Source organism: Tasmannia lanceolata, unplaced genomic scaffold, assembly GCF_043159265.1.
Source record: "Tasmannia lanceolata isolate RefF3 unplaced genomic scaffold, GAP_Taslan_0.1 ptg000037l, whole genome shotgun sequence".
Lineage (NCBI taxonomy): Eukaryota > Viridiplantae > Streptophyta > Magnoliopsida > Canellales > Winteraceae > Tasmannia > Tasmannia lanceolata.
This window is the reverse complement of record NW_027518714.1, coordinates 20,703,804-20,730,904: the sequence shown is the minus strand read 5'-3', so window position 1 is coordinate 20,730,904 and position 27,101 is coordinate 20,703,804. Positions and strand designations below refer to the sequence as shown.

Genomic DNA, 27,101 nt, shown 5'->3' with positions numbered 1-27,101 from the left:
GTAAAATTCCGTATGTTTATCTTTGGTTGACTGTAAGAGTATTCTAAATGTTTTTTTTTATGGGTTGCATCCTTAATGCTGGATCGACTAATTTTAACCGTATCCTTAATGTTGGATCGACTAATTCTAACTGTGATAGTGCTGGAAAATGGTTTGAAACATACTTTTGCCTGCATATGAGGTGTGATTATAGGCAGAGTTTCAATTTATTATAGACGTTGTTGCAATCCCATCTACCTGTCAACCTGACATAGATTTCCAATGTGATATTTCTTTTTATACCCAGGTGAGGTTCTTGCAAAACAATTTGCGAATTTAGGAGCAAAGCTGATCATTTCTGCTCGTAATGAAGCTGAATTGGAGCGAGTCAAGAAAGAACTTGTTGGTATACAACTACTGTGAGAAATTTTTATTCGCTGAAACTTAAGAAACCTTGAGCTAATGTTTACACGAAAGTAATTTTTTTTCTAATTTTTTCTCTGATATTTTGCTGTTTGATCACAGGTAAGCATGCACCCGGGGAAGTAAAAGTTTTGCCTATGGATTTGGCTTCTGGTGAAGATTGTCTAAGCAAAGTTGTGCAGCAAGCAGTGTCTTCTTTTCCTGGTGCAGGAATTGATTATATGGTCCACAATGCAGCCTATGAACGCCCTGTAACTGATCATTTTTCGTTTCAACTTTTTCAAATTAGCTCATGGAAGGTTATTTCATATATTTTCACACTAGTATTGTTGGATCATTTTAACTTTAATGTGCTCTACGTTGACATATACACAGTATACTATATGTCTCCCTCATGTCGTACATACGTCAGACTCACATTTAGAAAATTATTAACACAGCTAGAAGAGGGGAAAAACTTAATTTATCTTGTTCTAACTTCTTTGGAAAATGATACCTGCAATCCCTTGTTTTGATAATGGCACTCCTTGTTTTATTAAACACTTTTTTGATTAGATGTTGATAGATTTTGGGGAATGATGTCGGGTTTTAACAATTATCGAGAAAATTTGTCAATTGAAGAGAAGAGCACCATTACAAAAACAAGGGAAGCATATGTCATTTCTCATTTTTTGGTATTACGATTTTTCTTCTCAGTGCTTTTGGTGATTCTTTTGTCTGATTAAAGTTGTATCTTGAAATCATAAAGAGCATTCAAGTAATGTTAATGCTGAAGATAGAGTCCAACTATGCAGACAGTCACCTTAGGCTTAGGATCAATTCTAACGATCAACATCGGGTCCCACAAGGGGACATGTGTGTCTTATCAGGACCGTTGATCTGGTGTGGACCGTCCTGAGGCGGCCCACTGATTCTGGTCACATGCCAAACAGACATCCCATTCTTGGGATTAAGACCTACAAACATCAACCTTTAACTTCTCTTGACGGAACTATAACGAGGCCTAATAGATCAAGGGGCTAGGATCATAAGATCAAGGTGGGTCCAACCTCAATGGGCCATACTTGTTTTGTTGGTAGGGTCAACATACATGATCATGTCCTTGTGGCACACATGAGCTCTAAAGTGATCATTTAAATGGTAAAAGAATGAATTAATAAGGAGAACCGAGAAGGTCCTCAAGGATACAAGCATAAAGAAAGAAATACAAGACAGACTGAGAATTCAGGGGGAAGGAAATCAAACCATTCCAACCCCACCCTAAACACACCATCCCTAGCTAGAGAGTCTGCCTCAGAATTAGCAAATCTCCTTACATGCTTAAATACAATAGAGGATCCAATAGTTAAGTCAACAATTTCCTCAAAGAAAGAGGAAAATCTCCAAGGGGAGCCGCAGAACCCGAGAGCCACCACACCACATTTTTAGAATCACCCTCTACAATTGTTTTGTTATAGAGAGCCTTGTCAATTTTAATAATTCCTTGATACACCGCTTTAATCTTCGCCTCAGTTGCATCCCCAACTCCAATGGGGCCAGAAAAGGACCATAAAGCCGACCCAAAAGAGTCTCTACATAGACGTCCAATACCTACCGGCCCCGGGTTGCCCAAACTCGACCCGTCAAAATTGAACTTGAGACAATCCACCGAAGGAGGCTCCCAATGTTCAATGATTCGAGATCTAGCTTCACTTTCATTACACACTATTTGCCACCCCTCCCATAAATCAAAGGCCGAGACAAATTGAAACAATGAAAGGCTCTTCGCCCAAGCAATAGAAAGAGCAATTACTTTGATATATAGCCAATATGGAGATTTGGTCACCCCATTAAAGACTCTAGAATTTATCTCATTCCAAATAACCTACCACGAGGCAAGAAGACAAATATTCCATAACACCTTCCCTTTTTTCTTCCAAGGGACAAACTCCCAATATGCCATCAATTCAGGGATCGACCGAGGAAAAATCCAACAAATGCCAAACTGTCCTAGAATGCGGCTCCACACCTCCCTAGTGACCTTACAATGGATAAATAGATGGTTAATAGATTCACCATCTTCCAAACATAAGGGGCAATGATCCACGAGAGACATGCCTCGTTTCCAAAGAAAATCAATCGTTTGAATCCGGCCATGAATCACCGCCCACCCAAAGAAACTAACTCTAGGAGGACAGTGAAATTTCCATACCTTGACTGAGATAGAGGGTAAACCGCAGGGCATAAGATGATGATAGAAGGATTTAACAAAGAAAAAGCCCGACGAATTCCAAATACATACTCTCTTATCAAATCCGAATATTTTGATGTAGCATCCCCCAATCAACTTTAATAGTTGGGAAACTGAATCCAGTTCCCAATCGAAAAAATTCCTTCTAAAACTCGGCATCCAATTCACACTGCTACCCTCCCGAACAAAGCATTCACAAACTAATGCCTCTTTCTGGGAAGCGATCACATATAAGTCAGGGAACAAAACCATAAGAGGTTCACTCGAGCACCACGCATCAACCCAGAATCTAATATGATCACCAGAGTAGACTTTATATCTAATACCACCATAAAAAAGGTGCCTCAGCTTGAAAATATTCCGCCACACAGTCAATGACTTTTTATAATATAAATCCTCTGAGCCCCATTTACCACCCGAGAAACCGTATTTACTCCCTATAACTTTCACCCATAATGAAGACTCCTCCACCCCAAACCTCCATGACCATTTTCCCAAAAGAGCATGATGAAGTCTCTAACTCTTCTAATGCCCAGACCCCCCTTATCGAAAGGAAGGCAAACAGATTCGCATTTAATCAATGGAATTCCTTTCTTATCCTTAGATCCCCCCATAGAAATCTTCTCTGAATTTGCTCAATCCTCAACACCATACTCTCAGGACACTTGAAAAGAGATAGAAAGTAGATAGGGATGTTTCCTAACACCGCTTTAACAAGAGTTAGCCGACATCCTTTAGATACTAAATTCTTTTTCCAGGTTTCTAATCTTCTCTCAATTCTCTCAACAATAGGCTCTCATAATGCTTTATTGGGTCTCCCAACTCCAAGGGGGAGGCCAAGATAAGAAGACGACAGGGCCTCCACCTTACAACCCAAGATTTGAGCAAAACCACATAGATCATTCTGTGAAGAATTCAAAGCGTACAACCTCGATTTCTGGAAGTTGGTTCTCTGACCAGAAATCATTTCATAACATCTGAGAGTGGCTTTTAAGTTCAAAATCTGATTTTCCTCAGGAGCACAAAAGAGAAGGGTATCATCAACAAATTGAAGTAATGACACTTCTACAGAGTCACAACCGATCTTGAAACCTTCGAAGAGCCCCAAAATATTGCCCTTTTTTATTAACCTTCTTAGAGACTCGACAATTATAACAAACAAAAAGGGAGAAAGGGGATACCTCTGCCTTAGACCTCTAGATGATTTAAAAAAGCCTCTAGGGGATCCATTAATAAGAATAGAGAACCAAGCAGAGGAAACACACTCTCTGATCCATCCTCGCCACCGGCTACCAAAACCCATCCTCCTAACCAGGTAGTCCAACCAATCCCACTCAACTCTATCATAAGCTTTCTCCATATCCAATTTGCATAAGACACCACCTTTCCCAGACTTCTGATAGTAGTCAATTGCTTCATTCGCTATGAGAGAACAATCCAATATTTGCCTCTTGCTAACAAAGGCGCTTTGACTATCCGAAATAATTGATGGAAGGACACTTTTCAGTCTTTGCCAAAACTTTTGCCAACAATTTATACAAGCATCTCACCAAGCTAATGGGGCGGTATTCCGACACCTTTGAGCCTCCCTCCACCTTAGGGATAAGGGTAATAAATGTAGCATCTGTTCCCCTATCCAGAGACAATCCATCATAGAATTCATTAAAAAACTGTAGAATGTCGAACTTCACATACAATCGTGAACCAACACGATTGGAAGAATGCTAAACAAAACCCATTTGGTCCAGGAGCCCTATCCTTACCCGTAGAAAATAAAGCTCTTTCTATCTCTTCTTCCCCAAAAGGTTTTTCCAGGCTCAAGCACTCTTCTAATGATAGGTTACTAAACTCAACTCCCTCAGGGATGGAACCATTTTCTCTGATGAGTATAGAGAAGTATAGAAATCCAAGATAGCTTTAGAAATCTCCTCTTTGCTATTCACCATATTTCCATTCACATTTAGCGCCTCTATTATGTTTCTCCTCCTTCTAGCATTAGCCATAGCGTGAAAATATGCTGTACTTTTATCTCCTTCCAACAACAACTTCACTCTAGATTTTTGATGCCATGATATCTCCTCTTGAAGAATCACGTTTTATGCTCTTCCTTTAATCTTCCCAATTCTTCTCACTCCACTTCATCACCAAGGCCAATTTCCTCTAAGGCAGACAACTCCATCATGCGATTCTCAATCCAAAGTTTCCTACCCCCATATTGCCGATTCCGCTCTCCAACCCACTCTTTCAATTTTTTCTTCACAAACCTCAATTTGAAGCCAATCAAAACATCAACAGGACCTTCTACAGAAACAGATAATCACCGGTCACCCATTTTTTCCACCATATTAGGAATGCAAAGCTACTATAACTCAAATCTAAAAAGAGGAGGCCCCCACGACTCCAATCTAGGATCAAGGATAAGTAGGCTATGATCAGAGACAGAATGGGGCAAGGCTTTCTGAAAAACCTCAGGAGTTAAATCAAGCCATCCATGACAAATAAGGAAGCGATCAATACGACTTCTAGTCTGACCACGAGACCATGTGAAGGAAGCCCCCGAAAGAGGAAGATCCACTAGCTCATACTTTGCAATGAAGTCAGCAAAGGACCTCATATTATGGGTCGATCTGATGCATCCCAATCTGTCACCCACAGTTCTGATTTCGTTAAAGTCTCCCCCAAGACACCAAGGATATGCACGTAGATCCCTGACAGCACTCAATTCCTCCCACAAAAACCCCTTCTCTGTCCTAAGGATAGGACCATACACTCCAGAAAACAAACACATCGAATCATCATCCACCCTTCGAAGAGACACAGAAATGGAGAATCTACCTTTCCATTCCTCTTGTTTAAGCCAAAAATTTTCATCCCATGCGACCAAAATACCCCTAGAAGCATCCGATGATTTCAAAAATGAAAAATTCCACTCTGAGCGAGCCCACAGGCTTCTAATAAGACTTCAATTAATTTCTTCCAACTTAGTCTCTTGGATGCAAAACAGGTTGGGCTTTATTTCCTTCACTAACTTTTTAACTTCAATTCTCTTTTCCTGAGAACCCAAGCCATTAACATTCCAAGACACAATCTTCGTGGGATAACCTTTCTAGAGTCCTTCCTCCCTTCCTTACACTGGATTGCCGCCCACTAGGCTTTGAAATAGCCACAGTCTCATCTACCTCACGCCCATCATGCAAAATGTCAGATTTTAATCTTTCTAGTTCCCGACATTTCTTTCTCCCTTTTCCTCAGATCGAATCTGAATATTAGATTGGCTATCATAGTCTCTCAATTCTGCAGCTTCCAGTGCTGATCTTAACACTTCACCTATCCCTGCATATCCCGGCCCCAGACTCTTGCCAACTGCAACAGAATGATTCACAAAAAACTCAACAGCCTCTTCTCTAGAACATTCCCACGCCTTATTAGAGGATAACACTTATTCAACATTAGAGAGTATGGACAGGAATTCTCAGAACCCAGATAATCAATTAAAGGTGAAGAAGAAGTGCTCAGCTGAGTACCCTGCACATCAACCAAAGGTGGAAGGAAAAACATGACCAACTAAAGATATATCAGGGAACGTACCTACTGATGATAAACCATCAGTCACATCATGCTCAGATCAGATATCATTTATATTCACAGGAGGAGCTTGGGAGCAAGGAAAAGTAGGATCACAAAAGGGATCTATCGGATCCTTCCCATCAACAGAGCACACCCCCATACAAGGTATTATATCCTGGATTTGCCAATCTTCCACTGAAGGACACCCAACCCCATACTGCAAAGATACCTGCTTATCGGGAAGCCAAGGCGTATTCAAGCTATCTCTATACACAGGCAGGATCAGATAATAGACGGAGCCCACCACCATTGAATCCGTATTAAAAAGAGACACTTTCAGCCCAATATCTCTCTGCGGATTCAGAGGCTCAATCACAGGATTTGCTTCAACTTCAATCGATTCAAAGTCTAGATTGATAACAATATTTCTCCAACCAGGACTGATAGATCCAAAACTACCAGACCCATCTTCACCCAGGGATGGGGATGTACCATCCACCTCCAGATTATCTAGGAATTCCGTAGAGCCGAAATGGCCATCTCTCCAGACCTCCTCGCCGCGAGATGCAACTAACGTCTCTTCGAGATGCCATCGGTCCCACCTGTTACTAAATACCTGGTCTGGGCTATTTCCCATCCCCCCATTAGATTTACCCAAATTCATATTACGTTATGGGCTCAAGTAGAAAGACCCACGCCCATGAGCAAAGTCCCTGGCCTTTGGTCCACTCGAAGAGATCCTTTTAGCCCGCCTCGGAGAAGTCGCTATTAAAATACTCTCAAAAGAGTCAATAATCGTTAGAGGGCCCACCCTATTAGAGGAACAATAATCAATACCACAAACACTCCTCCACGGTCCACCTGTAGCCAGCTGGCGACCCACTCGATTGAAAATTGAAAAGCCCGCCGGTGCAATTTAGCCTTCCATGCGCTACAGGAGGAGTACGATAGCATCTTCTGCTATCCTGCACCATATCATCTTTCCCAATTGCACCAAACTCTGCCGCCCCATCATCTTCTTCTCGCGAGCTCACATCCTTATCTCCTGGCAAAACTCCCAAATCCCCTTCGACATCATCACCCATATAAGAGTCACCCGACGAATAAGAAGAGGAACACGATTCCCTGGATCTAAACCCTCCAGAATTAGACTTCTCAAGTTTAATCCATCTGATAGATCCATCCAGGTTCAACTGCAGAGAGATTTCTCTACCAATATCTCCTGCCGTTGAAATCAGCACCAAAGCCGACACATATCCAGCTCCAGCCGAACACGAGGCATCAAGATCCAAAACTTTCCCTACTCGCTCACCAATTCTTCTGAAGTTATCTTCATACCATGCTTCGGGAGGAACCCCAGAGATTCTCCGCCAGCACATTGAACCTTCCTTCGGAAACTTTTCATCCCATGGAAGAAGCGTGAGAAAAGGGGAGTTAGTCGCAGCCATCCACTTAGCTTTCACTTGAAGCTTATTAATCCGAAAGGTGGGAATATCATCACCTCAAGAGGATCAATCTTAAATACAGTCGATGATCTCAGCCCGGCTTTTCGACAAAGCCAACCTTCAAGCGCCTTTAAATCACCACTCCAGCCCTGTCTGTCTGATTCTCCCCCACAAGTAGAAATCAGCATTTCCAATTGATTTAAGGGGAATAGATTCGATATTAGACAAGATCCCATCAGAAGTCTTCAGAAAGAAGTCTTCAGCAAGACCTTCAGATACCTCCTCCTCCGACCGGAAACCGCCGCCCACATCAACAGTAGCACTCCTGCTCATCCCAGGGTAGTTAAAATCCAAGCCAGACCAGATTTTGCCGCACTGATGACATTCAGATCGTCTCCTGAAGTTCCTAAATTTACAATGGTACACTTCCAATCTCCCAAACCCTCTCTACTTCTTTTTTGGCTCACCCGCTCGATTCTACAATCCTTCTTCGAGAGGGTACGAAACCATCGACCACCAGTATCTTCCACTCTCTCCATTGACAACGTAAATAGGTTGTGAAGCTATCATCTTAATAGCATTTTTTTTTTTGAAACAGATCTTAGTAGCATTTTTTTTCTGAAGATGATGACAATCAGCTTCCAACTATATTTGCTTGCAGAAAACAACAGCTCTGGATGTAACTGAGGAAGCTCTTAAGGTATTAGATATCACTTTGTGTTCATTTTTTTCTGAGCTTTTCTAGGAAAATAATCTTCATAGGTATTTTACTTTGTGACTAGGCCACATTTGATATAAATGTCCTCGGGACAATATCTCTCACTCGGCTCCTTGCACCTTTCATGTTGAGGAGGGGGGCGGGGCATTTTATTGTGGTACGTTGGAACATAAATTCAGTTTTTAATCCATCACATTAGATAATTTTGTTCTTGAATTGGCTCCTGTTCATTGTGGTTTTCTTATTTTTTATTTATTTAAGTGTATCCTCTCTGCAGATGAGCAGTGCTGCAGGGAAGACACCTGCCCCAGGTCAGGCCGTGTACTCCGCTTCTAAGTATGCTGTAAATGGATACTTTCATTCCTTGCGTTCTGAGGTATATTTATTAATTAGGTCTGTGACTGCTCGAATTTTGCAATCAGTGTATCCGACCTGCAATTTTTGAGTGAGTTTGAGGAAATTAGTGGTGCCTACCATTTGCTAATTTTTTATACGATATATACTATATAGGTAACATTTAGCCAACCCCAACTAGTTTGGGACAAAAGCTTAGTTGAGTTGAGTATATAGGTAACATTTCTTTCAGTACGAATAATTATATAGAACTATTGCTTGTCAGTTGTCATTTTATGTGTCAATGCTTTTAATTGCAAAATGTAGTGTCACAGTGACACAATTTTAAAAAACAATAATAATTCTTCCTTCTGCACAGTCCTTTTCGTGTGATTATTGTCCATAAATGTTTCACTTTCTTTTTTGTTAGGTGTATTGTGCCTTTTAATGTAGCTTAGCTATGTTCTTATTATTGAACTGAGAAAAATCAAAAGAAATAGTTACAAGAAACTAAGATAGTGTTATTTGATTTTAATCTGTGATTCAACTTATAATTCCTCCATCTTCCAAACCTTTTTTTTGGTTACGTACAATTCTGTATAATTAAACACTCTCTTGGATGGACCCACTTTATTGTATATTGCAACTTAGTTTACGTGATATTTTGACCTGCGCCTGATATATCCTTTTGTAATTACAGCTGTGTAAGAAAGGGATTAAGGTGACAGTTGTTTGTCCTGGGCCTATAGAGACATCAAATGGTACTGGAGCTAGCTCATCAGAACAAAGTGCTTCTTCCGGGGTAAGATTTTAGTTTTTTATCCACTGTTGATATGCATTCATATTTGATGCAGTTTGAGTGGAAGGAATAATTGACATCCTGCCTATTGCAGCATATTGGTGAAGATTTTGGACATATTTGAAGAAATAGACTACTTCATACCTGCACGAATCTTCAAATTTCAAATGTACCCCATTTTTTTTTTTCTGTTGATAGTTCAAACATAAAAGTTGAATGGTCTTATTACTGATAGGTAGCAGTTTTTTATTTTAAATGGTGTGGCTAATCAGTATTCTGGCTGGCTGCAAGAGACAAACTAAGATGACCTTGGCTAAAGAGGTGGTGTGGTTGTGAAGCATTTAAAGCAACTTCACCATTGTATCTGAAAGCCAAACTGAAAAGGGATTCAAATTATTGGACGCTGGTGCAAATCCTTAATGATTCAAAATTCAATTCATATTATTACAAAATTATGAGTATTGGAACCATGGTCAACACCAGCATGCTCATCTTGCCATATCAGGGCATAAGATAGAAGTCTGTGTTGGGTATGGAATTAACTTTGGAGCTTTTGTGCTTAGATTTGGTTAGCCCACCAACAATTAATCAGTCAAAATAACTAGGAGAAATGAAAATCTGAACCACAGTAGTGCACAAGATTTACACAAATCACCGCAATTTGTGATGCGTCCACAAGGCAGCAATGATCTAACCTTTGCTGTTGTCAAAAAGGAAATATGGGATATTGATAGCAAAATCACTTTCAAACCGAGTCTTTGCTCTTTGCTGAATGCCACCACATAGAACTCCAAGAACTAGGTTTCTTCATGCCACAAGACCCCTAGAGAGTGATACTTTATGCAAAACCTTGTCTGGATGCCTTTTCTCGGATTCTTATATCAAGCACAACTGTCAAAGCATAATTACATATATGTATATATGTTGTTTATTTAATTTGAGGACCTTTAATGATTTTGTAACCATCATATAAACCCTCTTTTGGATGCACAATAAGGTCAAAAATCTGTTTAGCATGTTGAATTCAATCAGATTAGAGGCAAATGCTGGGATCGCAATGTTGGGACTTACCGCTCTTTTGATTGGCACATGCTTAAGTGTGTCTAATAACAAATGTATGCTGAGTTGTCTTGAAATGATTAAAAGTTACAAGCAAAGTTTAGCAACATATGGCATTAAAAAAAAAAAAGTTTAGCAACATATAATACATATGGTTTTTTTTTTTTGAATGGTTATAATACATATGCTATACTGCATTTTCTCTCCTATAGGTTTGTATTCGAAGTGATTTATTGCGTTTGAACTTACTTGAAGACTGATATGGGAAGTTATCTCAAGCCACTTGAATCATTAAGGGCATATGAAGAAAAAATAGTATATTGCTTATGGCTCCTTGACACTTTTGCATCTAAGAGCCCATCTTTATTTTTAACAGAAACGTGTGACATCAGAAAGGTGCGCAGACCTAACGATCATTGCAGCCACCCACGGATTAAAGGAAGTTTGGATATCAAATCAGGTTGTTCTCATGCTTTGTGTGCTTTCCTTATAACCACTATATAGAAAACATATCAATTCTAGGTGCTAAACTATATCAATACGTTTTCTATTTTACACCTGTGATATCATTTTCTAGAAGTAAGAGCAAGTGATGAGAATGGAAGAACAAGCAAAAATAGTTACTGTTCTTTCCTTTTTAGTTTTATGATGTTGAAATTTATAGTACAATTCTAGAATTTTTTGTACTTCTTAATTTATAGATTTAGTCTCAGAAGATGCCTTATGCTTGTGTTTCTCTTGCAGCCTGTACTTGCTGTGATGTACCTTGTGCAGTACATGCCAACCATTGGCTATTGGCTCATGGACAAGGTAATCTCATTTACCTGGGTAACTGACGCATAGACATGTATCAATACTAGATGCGGACACATGTCAATACTAGATGCTTTTGTTTTGTTTTCTTTTTTTTTTTCTTAAAATTTTTGATAGGCAAGGATGACATTTGATAGGCACTCTAGCCTTACAAATCCAAGATTAACATTTTAAATGTTTACATGAAAATATTGAAAATAAATTTTCTGTAGGAATGAGTAAATAAAAGCATGAGATGTAAGAAACATATTTAGAAAAACAAAACGGCATGAAAAGTAGATAAATATTGTGTGAATTTATTTATTTTGAAAGATAGCACAATTTTTATAACTGATAAGAGGAAAACAGAAACCAGTGGGCATTACCGGGAAGCAAAAGAAAGCAGCAAAACAAAATAGGGAGGTCTATGGAGACATATGGTCTTTTATGACAAGAGATGGAATCGCGTCGCCCCTCCCTCTTTGCATAAATGGTCAGCTTCCACATTGACCGCGCTTTGCACGAGTGAAATCACCTGATGGCCTGCTGGGCAGTCTAACACTTCTTCAAATACATTCACAAGGCTCCACGGATAGCATTGTTTGATGGGAAAGTTGCCTTGTTCCCTTCATTTACTAGGTAACCTAGCTGTAGTGGGAAACAAAAGAGGAAAGTTTTTCTAGGTTTTCTAAAAACCTATTAAAGGGAGAGAAAATATGTTTCTCTTCGGCTGGAGGCTCTTTGTGTGGTGACTGCAAAGAGGAGACAAGGGAGGAGAGAGAGAGAGAAAGAGAGAGGGAGGGAGTTTTTTTCCTCGAGTTTATCTCTTGGGTTTTTGCTCAGGTTTCTCTTCTGTACAGTATTGGTTGAGAGGGCAAGCAAAGGGTTCTGGTTTGCGGGTTTGCAGGTTAATCCCATTGTAATCCTTGTACTTTGTTTTCTCACAGTGGAAGATCGTGTTCTTACTCTTGGATGCACACATTCTGGCTAAACCACGTAAAACCTCAGTATTCATCTCAGCTTTTATTTTTTACTTTTCTATTATTTGTGCACGATCGGATTGGATTTGCCCTAAGGATTTTCTGAACAAGTGGTATCAGAGCTAGGTTGGAGTGGTAGTCGTTGGGCCGCAATTGGAGCGATCGGGGTTATTGTGGTTGGATCGCAGTCAGACCGATAATTGGTGGCAGAAAGATTGTCTGAAAAATTCTTGTTCGAGGTGGATCTTCACAACGAGGGTGATATGAGATGACGGTAAAACCGGCCTTTACCTAATTTAACATCGGGAGGTTTAAGGGAAAGGTTAGTTTCACCCTATGACAGATGAGGGTGAAGGACATCCTTGTTCAACGTGGTCTGGTTAAGGCATTGAAGGGAAAGGATGGGAAGCCAAGGAAGATCGCGGATATCGAGTACTAGAAGGAGTGTCGACACGGGTGTCGTGTCGGACACGACACGACACGTGTGTCAGCAATAAATTCAAAGTGTCGGCTAAATCATAGAGCCAGACTTGCCTTTGTTGCCCAAGTAGGAGAAAGAAGCTCTATGGAAGAGGAAGCGATAACTTTGAGGCAGTGGGTCTGATGCAGAACTAATAGAGAAAGCAATTCAACATTCAACTATGCAAAAATCCATCAAAATCTATTTGATCTAGGGTATGTATGAACTTCCTAAATATAGCTTCAGATCTATTATTCAATATGCGTTGAAATCTTAGATCTAGATTAATCTTAACAATCCAAGGTCAAGCAATCAAATTCAACCGTTGGATCTCGAGATCAACTCAATCTATAAATCTGATGGTCAACATTAACTCAATCCATCCGTTAGATTTAAGATCAGAACTATCTAGATTGCTTTTGTTAATGATAATGGTAAAACCCTAGCATCCACGAGAACTTTAAAATTCGAAATCAATAGTTATAGACTTCTTGTTTTTTTTAAAAAATTTTCAAGCAAGGAGTAAATGCTAAATTAGAGTTATGGAGAACTACTTTGGAATCTAAAGGTTTTAGACTGAGTAGGACTAAGACAGAATATATGGAATGCAACTTTAGTAATGTAAGGAGGCGGGACGAGGACGTAGTAAATATGAGTGGACAGGAGGTATCTAAGAGGGATATATTTCGATATCTTGGTTCAATTCTACATAAGGAAGGAGAGATTGAAGAGGATGTTAACCATAGAATAAGAGTAGGTTGGTTGAAGTGGAAGCTTGCCTCAGGAGTTATGTGCGACCGTAAAATCCCTACCAAGTTGAAGGGAAAGTTTTATAAGACAGCTGTGAGGCCAACCATGCTGTACGGCTCAGAATGTTGGGCCACCAAAAAGCAGCATGTGCATAAGATGAGTGTAGCGGAGATGTGAATGCTTAGATGGATGGTTAGATATAATTAAAAATGAAGACATTCGTAAAAAGGTGGGGGTGGCTCCAATCGAGGAGAAGATGAGAGAGCACCGCTTAAGATGGTTTGGACATATCCAACGTAGGCCTTTGGATGCTCCGGTGAGAAGAGGTGACTCGTGCCAAATTGAGGGAGTAAAAAGAGGTAGGGGTAGACCGAAAATAACATGGGTAGAAACAGTGAGGAGAGACTTGATAGCTAGGAACTTAACAAAGAACATAACCTTGGATAGGATAGAATGGAAGAAAATGATCCATGTAGAAGAACCCAACTAGAACCAGGATTAGAGCCGGGTAGATCCTTTTTACCTTCTTCATGAATTTTTTTCTAAAGGATTCATTTAGCCGACCCCAACTAGCTTAGAACAAAGGCTTTGTTGAGTTGAGTTTCAAGCAAGTAGAAAGTTGAAGGTGAAGATATTACCTTGGAATTTGGAAGATGGAGAAGATAAGTGAAGATATTACCTTGGAACTTGGAAGATGGAGAAGAGAAGATAGAATTTAGGGCCTATCACCACTGGAACTGAAGGTATCACACCCAAGCAATCGAGAAATCACTTCAAGATCAAACTAGAAGACTCTTCGTGATTGCATAAACAAAGGGTTCTTTTCATTTAACATGTAACGTGATAGAAAATACGGTCCTAAGGCAGCATTAAAAAAAATATGGTCCTAAGGCCTACACATGTAGGACTCTAAAGAAATCTAAAAAGTTCCTGAACTTGAGTCAAGAAAACCCTCCACACCAAACCCTAACATCTAGAGGGTTCTCACACAAAAACTTATTTAAATAATAAACCCAACCCTCACCCCACAACTCAAAGCTCTATCCCTTCTAAAATCTTATAACACTTGATCGATGCCATTTGTATTCGAATCCAATCAAATGATTTAAGATCTTAAATCTAACAGGTGGATTGAGTTAATCTCAACCATCAGATTTATAGATTAGATCGATCTCAAGATCCAAAGACCGGGTTTGATTGGTTTTACCTTGGTTTGTTAAGATAAACCTAGATATAAGATTTCAAGGAAAATCAAAGGTTAGATCTGAAGCTATTTTTAGAAAGTTCATACAAACTCTAGATCAACTAAATTTGTGTGGATTTTAGCTTAGTTGACTATTAAAGTGCTTCCCGCTATTAGATCATATTTGGTATCAAAGGTACAAGAATCGGGATCTTCCCTATTGGTTCTACAATCTACACTAGGGTCAGACTGCTCATACCATTCTTCATTTAATGTGATTCCCTCAGTATAATTAGATTGATTTGATTGAAAGAATGTTGAGAAAATCCGTCCGGCAGCAAATCCAATCTGATCGTGAACAAATAAACAAAAATTAAAAAATAAAAGTAAGCCAAAATGAACACTAAGATTTTATGTGGTTCAGCCAAGAAGTCTACATCCACGGGCGAGAACACGATGTTCCAATATGAGAAAACAAAATATAAGGATTGCAACGGGATTAACCTGCAAGCCCGTAAACCGCAACCTTTTCGTTGCCCTCTCAACCAAGACCGTACACAATGGAAACCCGAGAAAAACACTCTCTCTCCCTAGGTTACCCAGTTAAGATAACTTTTTTTTGTATCCCACCACAACTAGGTTACCCAGTTAATTTAGGAAAAAAGGCAACTTTCCCAACAATCTCCACCTTGGCTTGTTTCTCACAGTGTTTTAAAACTCGCCTACTCGACTCGGAACTTGGCCGAGTCGACGCGGATTTGAAGTAGCTGCATTTTGGAGTCGGACTCGCCGAGTCCTGGACGAGCTTTGGCCATTTCCAACAATTGCTGCAGTGAAATGTCAAATCCATGAGGTTGTCTCGAGTAAAAGAAAAGGGTATCCCAAGTAAAAGCGAGGGGCAAATAATTATTTAACTTCTCTTGGGCAGTGTGCAGTGAAATGTCAAATCCTTCTGCTTTTGTCGTTTCTCTGCTTTTGTCATTTCTCTACTTTTCCTTCTCTACAGTAATGTATGCATGTAAACAGGGATATAACCTCTCTTTTTGTTATTTTTTAAAGGATGCTTGTGTTTAACACAAACTCACCTTGTCTTATTATGTAATCAATTGGCTGTTTAGAGCTTCTTGGAAATTGTAATAGCTTTTGACAGCTGGTTAAATAATAAAAGACAAGGTGAGTCTGTCTCATTATTAAATAATGGTAGTGTGAATAACATAGCCAAAGTATCAACGATTAATAGCTAAAAATTAATATTTAAAAAAATAATATTTTAAATCTAGGAAAATGATATTAGCACAGCCCTAGTTTTATATTTCACTAACTCATCTTGTCTTTTAGAATTTAAAAAATTAGTGGGCTCCCACATGTTCAGATGATCTTTACCGTTCATTTGGTGTGCCCTAATTGGTTTGGATTTTTGTATTTTATTCATTTAAAAATTAAAAATTACGACTCATTTGACTTGACCGCGTCAACCGTGTTATTGGCCACGTCCGTGCCGAGTCGACAAGGATTTTCTTTGGCCGCGTTCCGCGTCACATCCGCATATTTAAACACTGGTTTCTCAGCCACATGAAGATTTTCCATTGATGTTGCCACCGGCCCGCTATCACTGCAAATGGCCATTGGCCTTCTGAAGTACCCTCTACACACCCTTGAATCACCCTGGTTCTGACTCCACATGATTCGATCAACACGGCCAATGCACGTGTGTAGCTGCCAATAAATTGACTCACCTAGTCAACCTTGGAGAGGGGTCTCGACCCATCCTCCCCAACGCAGGAATTGTCGCCTCGCCATTGTCTGCAACTTGGAAACCCATCTCTGTAGCAAATGTGAAAGAGGCCCTATGCGTGCACGCCACTCCATTTCCAGCCAGCCATCAAGACCTTAAGAACATTAGTCATCGTGTATCCAAACGATAGCATCTGATACAGTGACTTTATGTATGTATGTGTATGAATGTGACACTATTTCTAGATTTTTAGGGGTTGCCATATTAGAAACCCTGAGTCCGTGTCGAAACTCGACACACAAATCTGTGTCTACAAGTCATGATTAACTGTACTTTCTATTTTAGCCGTGTCCCCGCTTCTAAATTTTGGGAGTTTGCCGTGTCCGACACTCTGTGTCCGTGTCGACAGGCGACACTCGTGTCTGTGTCCACAAATCATAGTTCTGGCTTCATTGTTCCCATCTCTTAGTATTCCACCAACACGAGCAAGCTGGACCTGGGTTGCCTCAACTTGAACCTTCAAAGTTCATCTTAGTGCTTCCCCAAGGTGGTGGCTTTCATCTAGGCAGCACTATTATCCTTCTTCGTTCTGTGCTGAACAGGTAATATTTTTTCTGAACAGGTAATAATTCGAGATTCTCTGAATCATCGACTCCTTTGTCCCTTTGAACAACTTAGAGAGGATATATTATTCCTAGTTAGAACCAGATATTTTATACTTGTAGCTTGGCCTCTGAATGCCCCACTGTTACTCTCTTTCCACATTCCACAAGACAGCAGGCTCCACACTAATCTTCCTTTTGCTGACCGGAACTAGCCAACCACACTACTATTAGTGTGTCAACGGATTTGTCAGCACCCACTAACAATTAAACATTACAAAAATAAAATTTCAAAAACAATATAAGAAATATACTTTTTGCCTCATATCCATGTTGATGTACGCCAATTCATTTTAAAATTAATATTCATTTTTATATACTCTGTTGCGGCCAAAATCAGGGATCTGTTGATGTGGCACCGGAAGAACTATGAACCGCCTTCGCACGTAGCAAACGGTTAGAAGGCCAACCCGGGGTTTTTAACTCCAGGAAGACCCTTCGATGTTTAAGTCAGTGATTGCAACAGATAATAGAAAGATAGACTAGAATAGTAAGTTTTTTTGGGATCAGAACCCCCCCCTTTGAGCCTTAGGAGGCTATTTATAGTAGTGGGCTAAAGAGGGATTAGATGTGAGATTACCTTAATGCCCCTGGACAAGTGTAAATAGGTAAGATTACACACATAACCTTTGCCATGCGACGGCCTATGATTGGACAGTTATTTTTACCCCCATCAGTTGCCCCCCGATTCCTTAGGTTGAGTTTCGAGCTGGGGAAGGAAGAGAACGTTGACGGGCTAATCATTTGTGGCCGGTGTCGGTTCGTGCGTCTTGTTTCATTGTTTCTGCTTCAGAGGGAGTTCCAGTCGTAGTTTTAGTCACATTGGGACTTATAAGATTTTAACTTTTCTTCTCCACTAGTGCCCGCTATGGGGCTCGGCTATCGTTTTGTATGAACTGTGCCTTGGCATTTTTTCATATTTTTTCGGGCATTTAGGCTCTGCAGGGAGTTCGGATTTCTGTGGGGTCTGAAATAGGTACCGAAACCAAAATTTTAAACCTTGGTAAGAAGTTCACTATGCAAATATAATATTCTATGAAACTTCAGATTTAACTTCAGATTCACTTGTGCCTGTACAGAAGCACAAAGTTACAAGGGGAAATGATGGAAAAATTGCACCTATAACATCTCCAAAAGCATATTCATATCCTAAAACTCCTTCCAAAGTGAAGGACATCCACTAATTTTTTAAGTCCGGTTTATTGCTACTTTTGGGTACATGACTAAGTGTTGAAGGAAGCAAGTGAAACCTGCTCCTTTGAGTTAGGGCATGGTAGCTATACTAATAACAGACTGCACTTGTCCTCTTTAGAAAATTGATTCATTCTGTCTTGAGTGACGCCCTGTTCCTTTTAAAATTTCTGAATGAAAAAGGGGTAGAAGAATGTGATTGAATACACTAGTAACACAACACACTAACACACTGAGGACATTGTAACATATTGTATCTGCAACATTCTAGGTTGGCGGAATGACTTAAACCGACCCAATAGCTACTAAATCAAATCCAAAAAAAGAAGAAATTCAATGGTCATTGGATGCTATTTAAGACACTAAATATTTGTGCCTACAATTCTTTGGTGGTGAATATAAATTTCTCTTTGTACATATACATACTCAAAAGCATGCTGTTGTAGACCACCATGACCCTGACTACATAACCACTGTAGCCAGTGCCAATTCTTTCTCATGTCCATCATTTGTGTGCTTGTATTATTTTGCATATCCAACGTAGGCCTTTGGATGGCATATCCAATGTAGGCCTTTGGATGCGCCAGTGAAAAGAAGTGACTCGTGCCAAGTTGATGGAGTAAAAAGAGGTAGGGGCAGACCGAAAACAACTTGGGTAGAAACAGTGAGGAAAGACTTCATGGCTAGGAGCATAACAAAGAACATGACCTTGGATAATGGAAGAAAATGATCCATGTAGACGAACCCAACTAGTGTCAGGATTAGACTTAGTCAGTTTGAGCCGGGTAGATTCTTTCACCTTCTTCATGAATTTTTTCTAAAGGATTCATTAGCCAACCCCAACTAGTTTGGGACAAAGGCTTAGTTGAATTGAGTTGAGTTTTGTCGATGATGGAGAAAAGTGAGAATCAAAATCAGACCTCTCACAGAATATGATATATATAGATATATATATATATATATATATATATATATATATATATATATCACTAGGGTTGTCCAATGAGAAAGTCTAAAATACCTTTTGACGGGCACATAATTACTTAACCCTAGTAACACTCCCCCTCAAGCTGGAGTGTATATGTCATACAATCCTAGCTTGTTACAACTGTCACTCAACTTAGACTTTCCCAGTGGTTTTGTAAACATTTCAACCAATTAATTTTCAGGCCGAGTGAATACAATGCATATTTCTCCCCTTTGGAGCTTCTCAAGAATGAAATGACAATCCACTGCAATATGCTTAGCCTCTCATGAAAGACTGGATTTAAAGCGATATGAATAGCTGTTCTATTATCATAGTACAAGGATGTTAGAGATGATGAAGGAATACCAATCTCAGACAAAAGGGACCTCAACCAAGTCAACTACTCACAATTGTGACCCATAGCTCGATACTTTGCCGCCGCACTAGATCTAGCCACCACATCTTGTTTCTTACTTAGCCACGATACCAAATTTCCTCCAACAAGGGTACACTATCCTGTAGTTGACCTTCTGTCTGCTGGAGATCCCCATTCCCACCGAGTCTGCATTAGTGAATCCATCCAACGTCACGTGATTATGTTTTCTAAAGAATAAGCCTTTCCCAATAGTACTCTTCAAGTACTTAACTATTTGAAGAATTGCTCCCCAATGGAAGGCACGCGGAAAACTTATAAAATAACTCACCACTCTCACTGCAAAGGAGATATCAGGATGAGTCATAGTGTAACGACCCGGATTTCTTGATAACTCTAAACCCGGATCGTTAACAAAAGACAATAATTTTTTTTACAAATTTGAAAACTCAATTGAAAGTTTGCTAAAGAGTCTAACAAGAGGATTTGACGTAATTACCAAAAACATAAACAAACTAAGAATAAGATGTATAGCCGCCAAGGCCACACAACCACACCAATTACTCTATCCTTGCTCTTGCACGCTTCTTTTTATTCTAAATTTCCTCATTAGCATGTTATCTAATGTTGCGAAACCTGTAGCAAAACCTGTGAGGGATTTTTAGGGTTAGTTCAATGAACTAAGTAGACTCATTCAGTACCTAAACAAATACAATTAAACAAGTCTTGAATTTAAAGCGTACAAATCAATTCAATAGTGAACATGTGATAATAGTTATTTCAAATTAAAACATGAAATATTAATGAAAGAACATGCCATAATATTCATCAACGTGAATCAACTGATCTCATAGAACATACAACCTTTTACATTTAAGAGGCTTATGTTTATTATTAATTTAATGCATGAGATGACTCCCCTAGGTAATCCAGCTTCTAAGCTCGTTACCCCGCCTCCAATACGTTCCACTACCCTCGTCTGCAGGTAGTGAGCACGAAGGACTTTTTACGAAGTGCATAATGGCCACTCCGCCTCTTGACATCATGGTCTAAGATGATGCATTTACCACCAAGGGGGTGCGCTAAAACCCAAGGCCGACTCGTAATTTCATTATTCCTGGACGATTCATACCTCCGCCCAATCTACCAAATCATATTTCCCAATGCCATTTATTTCATTTATTTATTACCGTTTTTTCTAGTATGTCATCCATTTTTTAATATCCTCAAGATATTCGTTAGCAATTTTCCTGCTTTCAAAGTATTTTCCTTTAACAAGGAATCATAACATTCCATCATTTGTGAACATTAGGATGTCATTATTTGTGGGCTATCCTACAAAATCAATTGCATGCTTACTAATATGGCAAAACAAGAGAGTAAGATGCATATTATTTAGAAGCATTTATTTTCATAAGTCATTATCCCGAACAATTATATTCCAACTACGAATTTTCATTGCATACAATTAAATTAATCATTGTCCAAGAGTATAAGTTTAAAGTACCGTCACCTACCTTATCAACTTGAATTGTGTGTGAATCCAACAACTTCTATTGTGAGATAATTATTTTGGTCCACCTGAAAATAAGATGCCAAAACGTGCTAAGTTTATCAAAGCCTCTAGGTTCTCTTCCTAGGAAAATCATAAGTGTCTTTTGTGCTTATGTACTTTCATCTTTAATCGTCTTCTAATCTAAATTTGTAAATACCTATATATCTATTTGTATAAAATCACAAATTTATTTATATATCTGTTTAAACATATATATATATATATATATATATATATATATATATATATATATAGAGGAAACCATACGTTTGGTGAGCTTAAGCTCACCAACAGTTTCCTCATATATATATATATATATATATATATATCAAGATATACTAATTTATGTTTATGTGCATAATCTCTACTGTTTAAGAATTCAAGATTCATATACTATAAAATCTAAAGAATTGTGCCTTATGCCCATAAGCTTGGAAAAATAAAAAATCAAATATACTTTCACAGATACGTAGTCATAACCACCAAATAATCATTTTTTTTATATATAATGTGTATGAGTATTGCCAATCATTTTTTTTGAAAGAAAGTATTGCAAATCATAGATTTACAAATTTGTATATGTATGAATAAACTTTTCAGATTTAAAACTACATGTACAAACAAGTATACTAGAAATAAATTTTAGAATTTAAATCTTTACATATATACATACATGTACGCACAAACTATATATGTACACATTCCAGATTTAAACCGAAGTGTATATGCGCATGTAATACAATAGAAATTTCAGATTAAATATGGTAAATCCAGGCACATAATTTAATATGAAATCGCATATGTCAATGTAAATAAACTTTTTAGATTTAACTAGATAATAATACACACGTATTCATATGGTTAGGCCTATGCACATATCGTACTAATGAGAAATCAAAATCGAACATAGACATGCATATGCACATAGGCACACTGTAGAAGAAAATCAGATTTTTGAAAAGTTACTATTAATAGGAATCCGGAAATTTACTATAAATAGTAATCCGGGATTTACTATAAATAGTAAATAAAAATTTTACTGTAAATAGTCAATCCGAAAATTACATATTTTATTAATCTAAAAAAAATTACCACTTAAATGAAAATCATGAAGATTATTAAAACAAACCCTATCTTGTTAAATTTGTATAGATTAAAAACCCTAAACATGAATATACTATTCTTTAACAGGAGAAATTATATGGTGGCCGACCGTGTGGAAAAAAGGGCAGAGAGAGAGAAAACCTGCCAAAAAAGGGGGCTTTTGTTGGATCAAAAATTAAGGGAGCGGGGGTTTTCTCTCTCCGACCTTTATATGTAATGGTTGGCCACCATATAAAATCTCCTTTAAAAGAAAAGAAGAACGATTTAGGTAGTTTACTGGTATAAGGTTTCGAACAATGGAACCTTTCTCTTCTACTTCTTCCTTTCCTGTCGCTCATTTTTTCTCTCACTCACTCATGTTTTGGGTTTTGGGTTTTGGGAAGAGTTGTGTGCACGTTTTTGTGTGGTGGGATTATATGTGATTTGTGGTGTTTTTTCCTATTCTCCCTCAACTTCTTTTATTAGTTTATCTCTTGCCAAAATTGTAGTTTCCTTATTGGTTAATAAAAGCAAGTAGGATTCCTAATTATGTACAATACTAAACTTGTTTGGGATGTTGAGTCAGAAAGTGGGGTCCACTTATCCCAAGAGAAAACGCACAACCCATCACGTTTTTCCCTTCCGTGAGTTTTCTAAAAATTTGCTAGAAGACTCTTAAAATAGAAATCCCGTAATAAACCCACATCCCTACCGTTAATGGGCTATAACTGCTCCAAATCATGTCCAAACCGCGAAATCTTGGGCCTGTTGGATAGATAATCGAAAAACCCATCCAATGAGACCCAAATCATGTCAAACGGACAAGATTTATACCCAAAAATTTAGCTACAATTAAAGTGACGAAAATACACAATTTTCTAATTAATATCTCCTTCCTTTTTCTACTGAAGCTATAAATACACAATTTTCATGGAAATTCTTTTACTTGGGTTTCACAAATACTTGGGTTTCACAATTTTTTTAATGTTATTTCACAAATTAAAGATTTTAAAAAACAGAAAACATCAGAGCCCTTGATTTCTTGAATCTCCTGATCTTTAAAAGATCAAGAGGGATCAACACTCGAATGACATGATCTGTTACCTATACGAGTCCGATCGACGATCCGAGGGATCCTAGGCTTGATCCGACGATCTAAGAAGCTCAACTTATAGATCGAACTTGTGGGTCGTCGATCAAAAGGGATCTACAGACAAAATTAATTAACAATCAAATACTTAATGGACCCTGGTAGGGTTGGTCTTTACACAGTCAAGTAGATCAATTTGCCAACCATTCTCCTATACCCACCTGGATCTACTAACAACTCTCCTTGATCTAGATAGAGCTTCACATTAGGGTCTATGGGTTCCTCAGCAGGTTCCAGGTCTATGGGTATTGTCTCTTCTAATTAGTGTTTAAAAATACGGATGCGAGTCAAAATGTGGCCAAGAAATATCCTTGTCGACACGGCACGGGCGCGGCCAAGAATGTGGTTGATTCGACTGAGTACTCGGTTGACGGTATCATAACTTGGGAGAGTCAAAGGAGTTTGTATTGACTTTGTAGGGCAAAATGGGAACGTGGCCAAGGGAAAAGGGAGTTGACTCGGGGGAGTCCACGATGTCGCAAGGGAGTTTTAAAACTATGCTTCTAATATATCCAGCACACTTCCTCCGTGACAAGGAAAGACCATCATGAGAATACGCCACCTCAACTCTCAGAAAAGACCTAAGATGACCTAGATCCTTGGTGCAGAACTTTGTTTGGGAAATTTTTTTCAGCTTTTGTATGCCTATCATGTCATTTCCATTCATAATCGTATCATCCAAATGGACTATTAAGAAAATATATCCAACATTGAAGTGAGAACTAAATACTGAGTAATCAGCAACACACTGCTTCATACCAAAGCGCGTAACAACTTCACTAAATCTCCCAAACCATGTTCGAAGAGACTGCTTCAGTCCATAAAGAGCCTTACAAAGACGACATACTGATCACATCCCCCCCTGAGCAACATACCCAGGAGGTTGCTCCATATAAACTTCCTTAGTCAGATCACCAAGCATAAATGCATTCTTCACATCCAACTGATATAGTGGCCACCCCAATTTACAGCTAATGAGATAAGAACCCGAACGGATGGAATTTTTGCACCCGTAGGAAACGTCTCAGTATAATCCACCCCAAATGTTTGAGTGTAGCCTCTTGCAACCAAGCGTGCTTTCAAACTCTCAACTGTACAATCTGACAAATACTTTACTTAGAACACCCATCGATAGCCAACAGTCTGAGCACATGACAAAAGCGGAACCAACTGCCAAGTGCCATTGGAATGAAGGGCATCCATGGCGGCACACCAACCTGGGTGAGCTAATGCTTCTGCAACAAATTTAGGCACAACAACCGAAGACAAAGCAAAGAGAAAGGTCTAATAGGAAACAAACTGAGAAATAAGATATCCAACCGTCAGTGAATGAGCCCGAGAAGCAACTGGAGAATTAACAACAACAAAATCAAAAGGAAAGACAGATAACTGATTACGTGAGGTTAGGGCTGGCAACGGGGCGGGGCGAGGCCGGATGTTGCATTCCCCGTCCCCGTCCCCACTTCGGGGATCGCAAGGAATCCCCGCCCCGCCCCGCCCCACGGGGAATACCTGATCCCCATCCCCGCCCCCACACAAAAACCCTCACCTCAAAAAAAAAATTTTAACGCCCATAAAGAAGAAAAAGACAAGCCGTGTTTGTGCACTTATCAAAATATGGTAGTGCCAATATCACTTGCATAAAAGAAATATTTACTGTTAACAAAAAAACACTAAAACTGTACTAAAGTAAGAGGATATTGATAATGCCTTGCATATGAAAACGGGGCTGGGTGGGCGGGTCCATCTCCAACCCCCTCGCCGCTTCGGGGAATTTTTTAAGTCCCCGTCCCCGCCCCCGCCCAATCCCCGCTCCAAGTCGGGGAATCCCTACCCCGTGCGGGGCGGGGTGGGTCCCCGTTTTCACGGGTGAAATTGCCAGCCCTACGTGAGGTAGACCTGTCAGACCGGGAAGGCCGTTGGGCATGAGGTAGGTGCATCTTGTGACTCTGTCAAATCCTGGAAGGGCCATGAGTATAAACCTGCAGTTGAGAAGGCAAGACATACAAAGAGGAAGAAGGAATGGGAAGAGGTAGACTGGTGTCACAAACGAAATCAGTCTCTCAGTCAGAAAAGTAAGACGCAGTCTCAAAGAAGGTAACATCAACAGAAACAAAGACCTTGCGTAAGGTTGGACTATAACACTTATGCCCCTTGTGAGGTTGTCGGTAAGCAAGGGAAACACATTTTTCTGCACGAAGATCTAACTTGTCTAGACCAGGGGATAATTTTTGAACAAAACACGGGATTAAAGGAAAGGGGCTAGCAGAAGGATGAAGTACTGAGAGTGGAATTTGATTATCCAACACAAAAGAAGGTAGGTGATGACTAAGGAAGCAAGCAATGAGCACATCATCACTTCAATAGGTTTTAGGGAACTAAAACCTACATCTGAAACATGAGAGAACAAGCTGTACCAAGAAGGTATCGAAGATTTCTCTCCGCCAATCCATTTTGCTGGGAGGTATACGCACATGAGGACTGGTGAAGGATATCCCGCAACTCTAAGAAGGATTGAAACCCATCACAAGTAGAATAGTATTCCCTGTAATTATCAGTAAGCAAACATCTTATTGAACATTGACATTGATTGCGAATGTCATAATAAAAAGCATTGAACATTGACATTGATTGCGAATGTCATAATATAAAGCAAGAAATGTAGAGAAAACCTTTGAATGATCTTTCATTAAAAACAACCATGCCATTCTTGAATAATCATGATAAAAAATAATAAAGTACTTAAACCAACCAAAGATAAAATTTGACAGGGACCCCATATATATCAGAATGACTAGCTCAAGTCAAAAGGACGAGACACTGGACTAACTACTTTGGAGGGAAAAGACACCCTGTGGTGTTTTTGTCGTTCACAGGACTCACACTCAAACAAACTAACTGGACTTAAAAGTAAGACCGACTTTCAAAGCTTCTCGACTGAAGGGTGGCCCAAAAGGCAATGCATTGAAAGGAATCAACAAAGCTTTGTAGGGATGCACTTTCCTTGTTCTGATCGAGGTAATAAAGACCATTCACCTCACGACCCAAACCAATCTTCCCCCCAACCTTCAAATCTTGAAAAACACAAAAAGGAAAGAAAGAAACATAACAATGCAGGTATTTAGTTAACTGAACAGAAAGTAAATTAAAAGGAAATTTGGATACACAAAGGACAGAAGAAGGTAATGAAAGACTTGAATGCGTGGAAGCTACACCTATTCTTGAGACAGGATATGTAGTCCATTTAGCCAAGGTAACACTATGAGTGGTGAAGAATATAACCGAAAGGAAGAAAGTATATCAGATTTGCCGGTCATATGATTGGATGCTCTTGAATTGATAAACCATGACCCAGAAGCAGTAAGGAAATAAGAGGAAGTGTGGCGGCTGGCTACTTGCCTTTGAACTTAGACGTCAAAAACTCATCGTACTCGGCACAAGAGATCACTAGAGAATTTCCTTGCTCAGCCTGTCGAGATGATGTTGCACTAAGCTCTCAGTTGCAGCAACTGAAGCATGATTGGCATATCAAGAAGGCTGTAACTCCATATGCAGATCATAGCAATATTCGACAGAGTGACCCTCCAGGCCTCCATATAGCAGTGAGTGCAAAAGCGGGTTCCACTACCACTAGTCCCACGGCCTTTCCCTGAATTACGGTCACCTC

At 39.3% G+C, this 27,101-nt stretch overlaps 1 protein-coding gene across 1 annotated transcript; it reads left to right on the top strand.

The window, feature by feature from the left end:
* Positions 1 to 253: 253 nt before the first annotated feature.
* Positions 254 to 27,087, top strand: LOC143861308 (uncharacterized). Its single transcript, XM_077372240.1, has 10 exons — positions 254 to 385; positions 505 to 653; positions 8,306 to 8,344; positions 8,427 to 8,519; positions 8,640 to 8,738; positions 9,396 to 9,497; positions 10,930 to 11,013; positions 11,298 to 11,363; positions 25,401 to 25,531; positions 26,790 to 27,087. Exons 2-10 carry the CDS (start codon positions 540 to 542, stop codon positions 27,085 to 27,087), a joined length of 1,026 nt encoding a protein of 341 aa, XP_077228355.1. The 5' UTR covers positions 254 to 385; positions 505 to 539.
* Positions 27,088 to 27,101: the final 14 nt, after the last annotated feature.